This window comes from Mandrillus leucophaeus, unplaced genomic scaffold (genome assembly GCF_000951045.1).
Source record: "Mandrillus leucophaeus isolate KB7577 unplaced genomic scaffold, Mleu.le_1.0 Scaffold158, whole genome shotgun sequence".
NCBI lineage: Eukaryota > Metazoa > Chordata > Mammalia > Primates > Cercopithecidae > Mandrillus > Mandrillus leucophaeus.
Window position 1 is genome coordinate 676,985 of NW_012101565.1, and position 4,844 is coordinate 681,828.

The following is a 4,844-nucleotide window of genomic DNA, read 5'->3' on the forward strand; positions in this document are numbered from 1 at the left end:
GTGAGGAGGAGGTGAGCACACAGCCTTGGCTTGAGGGCACTGGCTGTGTTTTTATTTAAATGCTCTTAAAGGGGCCTGGGTGTGATGCTGACTCTGGAATGAAGATGCTTGGCCAGTGATCAGCAAATAGAGGGTCTGTGACCCCAAGCTCCTGTGACTATGGAGCCCAGACATGGGGTTAGAGGGTGTCAGGCATGGCCCAATCCGGGGCAAGGCTCCCTGCCCTGCACTACAGGGCTGAGGCACTGAGCAGCAAGGCAGGCCAGGGCCAGCAGCTCCTGTGGCCAGCACCGCCTTCCAACCGCTGGCACAGGTGCACGGGACGCTCCAAGGCCAACCACAATGACTTCTCCTTCCCCTCCAGCCCCAGAGGTCCTGGAGGGAAACAACAGTCCCTGGCCTGGCGCCTGGAGCTGGGACCCATGTGAGGCCCATTGTTTGAGGCTGGAGCTGGTGGGGGCCACTGGGAAGCCCACGGCAATGCCCTTCATCCCACTTATCGCAGCTCCAGAGTGCTGTGCGAGGAGCCGGGGACATAGCAGCGTCGGCGAGATGAAGGTGCTCAGGGCTCTCCTGCTTGCCCTTTTGCTGTGCGGACAGCCAGGTGCGGGGCAAAGGGTAACCCTGCGGTGAGGGGGCAGTGAGTGCAGTCCTGGAGCACGGGGACCTCCAGGGAACCCCAGCAGGGGCTTAGGAAGAAGGAGGGGATGAGGCCGGAGTCCCCAGCCCAGAGCGGTGTGGATGGAAGCTGGTCTGGGACCCCAAGAGTCCCCAAACATCTGTGCTCCTGTTTATGTGGGGTGCGGGGAGGGGCTACCATAAAGGGCCAGCCCACAGCAGCTGCTGTTGTAACTAGTGTGCCAGGGCACACTCGGCTGCAGGACAGTGAGCAGGGTGTGCAGGGGCCGGAGGCCACACCAGGTAGGCTGCCCTGGGGCCTGAGGGTGGCAGGGGAGGGCCAAGGAGTTGGGGGCGCGATGCTTGCCCAGAGCAGGTGTCCTCCATACCGGGTAGCTGAGGCTTACAAGCATCCCCGCACGGCCAGGAAGAGGGCAAGCACAGCAGGAGGAAGAGGACGAGGACGAGGACCACAAGCCAGATGACGACGACGAGGAAGATGAGGACGAGGTGGAAGAGGAGGAGACCAACAGGCTCCCTGGTGGCAGGGGCAGAGGTACAGCTGCCCCAACCCCAGGGCCCCGTTGCCTGCTCTGCCTGGAGCACTCTGGGCGGGGCTGTGTGATGAAAGCCAACAGGCCACAGTCCCGCTATGAGCTTGCCTCCAGCAGAGTGGGGGACACTCAGTACACCCCTCACTTCTTCCACTCACCATGACACCCAGTTCCAGAGTAGGGAACAGGGGAAGAAGCCACCAGCTGGGAGGGTCAGTGGTGCCAGGATGTAGAGGTTAAACAGGAGTTCACCTGGCAGAGAAGGGCTCAGTAGGGGCCCAGGGTGGAGACAGCAAGCACAGAGGCCCCAGGGTAGGGTTCAGTTTTGTGGGGCAGAGAGAGCAGCAGGGTGGGCCGGTCCTGTGCAGGGGAGAGATGGATTGGCTGCTGCAGGCAGGGGAACCAGGGAAGCGCTTAGAGCAGAGCAGAGTGGGGCTAATAAGAGCCCACCCCCGCCGTCCGACACACCCCTACACGCTGGGCCACCCTCTGCTCTCTCCCATCCCCAGAACAAAGCAGAGCTAATCGCCGCATCCAACCTGCGAGCCGACCACTCCCTAGCCAGGGCGTCCAGCGTGCCCACCACACACAGCCCACCCCTACTCCCAGGGCCCCCAGGCCTGCCCTCAGCACAAGCCCTGCCCCACACACCCACAAGGTGTCCCCTGTGAGGCCCTCCTCTGTGAGGCCCGGTGCTCCCAGAGGCAGGACTGAGTCAGACTCGCCTCCAGGTTTCCATGCCCACAGCAGGAGCCTGGGCAGCACTGTCACAGGAGGTGAGCGACGATGGGAAGTTCGCCCTGCCTGGGCCGCAATCCCTTGCCCCTAAACACACAGGCTCACGCACACAGCACGGCTTACAGGGCCGAGTCAGGGGTGGCCCGCCCGTCTGAGCAGTGGGTGCTGGAGGCTCACCAGGCTAGGCTTTGGGAGCACAACTGAGAATGGGGAGGTGGATAGGGACATGGACCCGGCCTGGGCCTGAGCCCACCTTGTCCACAGTGCTGCTGTGGTGCTATACCTGCCAGTCCCTGTCCAGGGACGAGCACTGCAACCTGACACGGAGCTGCTCACATGGCCAGGCCTGCACAACCCTCATTGCCCACGGGAACACCGGTAAGTGGGCGTGGGGCCGCAGCACACGCAGCACACGCACCCCCAGGTGGCGGGAAAGCCAGGGGCCCTGAACAGAGCCCTGTAGAGCCACCTTGGAGGCCCCGCCCATCCTCAGCCTCTGTTCCCCACTCCCCTCCCCAGAGTCAGGCCTCCTGACCACCCACTCTGCGTGGTGTACAGACAACTGCCAGCCCATCACCAAGACGGTCGAGGGGACCCAGGTGACCACAACCTGCTGCCAGTTCAACCTGTGCAATGTCCCACCCTGGCAGAGCTCCCGAGTCCAGGACCCACCAGGCAAGGGGGCAGGCGGCCCCCGGGGCAGCTGCGAAACTGCAGGCACAGCCCTCCTGCTCAACCTCCTCGCTGGCCTTGGAGCAATGGGGGCCGGGAGACCCTGACCCACAGCCCCTCCCCACCCCCACCCAACTCACCCCTCGCCCTGCCAGCACTCTGTCTGGTACCTTCCCCTCCTGCCCTTGCACCAGCTTTGGAGAATGAATTTGGAGTGTCTTGGGCGATCCAGCCAGCACAGCCCCGCCGGCCCGGTTGCTTCCTCAGTTCCCGGCTTTGCCCTTGGTTTCCTCTCCCCACCGCCTGTGAGTGGCAGGACTGCCGCACGTGGGCGCTGGGTCCAGACCTTGGCCACCACGCCCCAGGGCCTGCAACCCTCATGGGGGTTGGGGATCCCCACCAGCACAGCCAGGCAGAGATGATACCCACCACATGCCTGGGGGCCCCCACACCCAATCCTCACCCTTAACTTCTGCCACAGGAATTCCTCCATCTGCAGTGGTCACACCGGCCCGCCCTGCCTTTCCCCAGGTCAGCCTCCCGGCTGTCTGGAGGGAAGAGGCCTTGGAGGGAGGCTATAGTCACCCCTAGGAAAGATGGGCCTGGGGGAGGCAGGATAGTAGGGGAGGCCGGCTGAGGATGAGCGGGCACAGGGAGGCGGGTTGGGGTGAGGCCACACGCGGAGGGGCAGTGCGGGGCTGGGGGGACAGGCACCAAGTATGGAGAGGATGGGGCCAGCGGAGCCTGTCTGGCTATGGCATGAGCACTGCCATGGGAGACCCTGGCTTGGAAAGTTACCTTGCAGCCTTGGATGGGGAAGGGCCGGATGCTGGGTGGGTGCCTGTCACCTTGAAGTGACCATCAAGGGTCAGTACCTACTGGTACTGACAGCACCTGAGGCTGGGAATACCTGTCTCTGCTCTAGCAGAGGCTGGAGCAGGCTAGAGCAGTGGAGGAGTGGAGTTGATGAAAGGAGAGGAGTAGATGAGATGAAATTTTTCCAGCCTCATCCTTGCCTGCCCTCTAGACTCCAGCCCCCAGGCCCTCAGCCTGGTGGGTGTCATGGAGGAGTCTGGGGGTGTCAGACAGGCTACCCTGTGCTAGGGAGGGGGCAAAATGGGCCTTCAGCTTCCTGCAGAAGCAGCAGGACTGGGTAGCAGAGCCGGGAAGGTGGGCGGCTCATTATGGGGGGGGTCCCCAGGGTCCTCTGGCAGGGCTGGTGACTGCTCCAAGTCCTGGCTTCACCAGCAGCTGGTGCCAGGACAGAGCTCTGGGACAGCAGGCAGAGGCCCAGCCTGGGCCACAGCTCAGCCACTGACTTGGGTATCAGTTTCCCCGTCTGAGAAGTACAGTGAGACTTAAAGAACCCCTAATCCCCACCAGTTCAACACTCCATGAACCGGGACTCCACGAACACCACTCGATGAACCGGGAAGCCCAGAGTCCTGTCCTGCCTGCCGAGCTCATCCCGGCGGGCAGTGGGAGGCCTCCGCTAGCTGTTCTCTCCTTTTCCTTAGTAAGAAAACCCACAATGCCTAGCTGGGGGTCGGAAGGTAAATGCCCTAGATGGTGAGGTCACGTCTTTCTCCTTCCCCTTCCTCCTTCCTGCTGGCTGAAGTGGTGACTGGAGCTCAGCAACCACTTTGCACCATGAGGCAGCACTGAGCACGGCAGGGCAGCGTGATGAGAGGGGCCTGGCTTGCTGCTGACAGAAGGCACTGCCTACCTCGGGGTGCCCTTACCTGGGAGGGAAATAAATGTCTGCTGAGTTGAAGCTAGTTATTTGGGCTGTCTGTTACGTGCGTTTTCACACTCACACATGCACACGTGTGCACACGAACACTCATGCCCACAGCCCACTGGAGCCCAGTGCAGGGGTCAGGCTGCCTGCTTCGAATCTAAGGCCCAGCCCTCCCCAGCTCCACGACCCTGGCAACCCCTTCACCTCCCACTTGGCTCTGTTCAGCAGGAGTCCTAGGAGAGCCCTCCTTGTGGGCTACAGTGAGGATTCTCCAGAGTGCTGGAATGCCATGTGTCAGGGCTTACAGCCCCGTGCCTGGCAGAGAGCAAGTGCTCAGTAAATGGGAGTTGTGGTCATCAGGACACTTCTCATGACCCCACTCTTCACTTGCCATCTGTGTGTGTGAACATAGTACATGCCCCACCTGAGCCAGCCTCAGACCCTCATAATCCAAAGACCTAACACCACTCCCAGCACCACCTGCAACACCACCTCCACCACCACCACATTCAATACCACCC

The 4,844-nt window shown here is 62.2% G+C and overlaps 1 protein-coding gene across 1 annotated transcript; it reads left to right on the forward strand.

The window, feature by feature from the left end:
* Positions 1-490: 490 nt before the first annotated feature.
* GPIHBP1 (glycosylphosphatidylinositol anchored high density lipoprotein binding protein 1) lies at positions 491-2,968 on the forward strand. The gene is made up of 4 exons (XM_011975638.1): positions 491-604; positions 1,046-1,174; positions 2,175-2,288; positions 2,430-2,968. Exons 1-4 carry the CDS (start codon positions 553-555, stop codon positions 2,687-2,689), a joined length of 555 nt encoding a protein of 184 aa, XP_011831028.1. The 5' UTR covers positions 491-552; the 3' UTR covers positions 2,690-2,968.
* Positions 2,969-4,844: the final 1,876 nt, after the last annotated feature.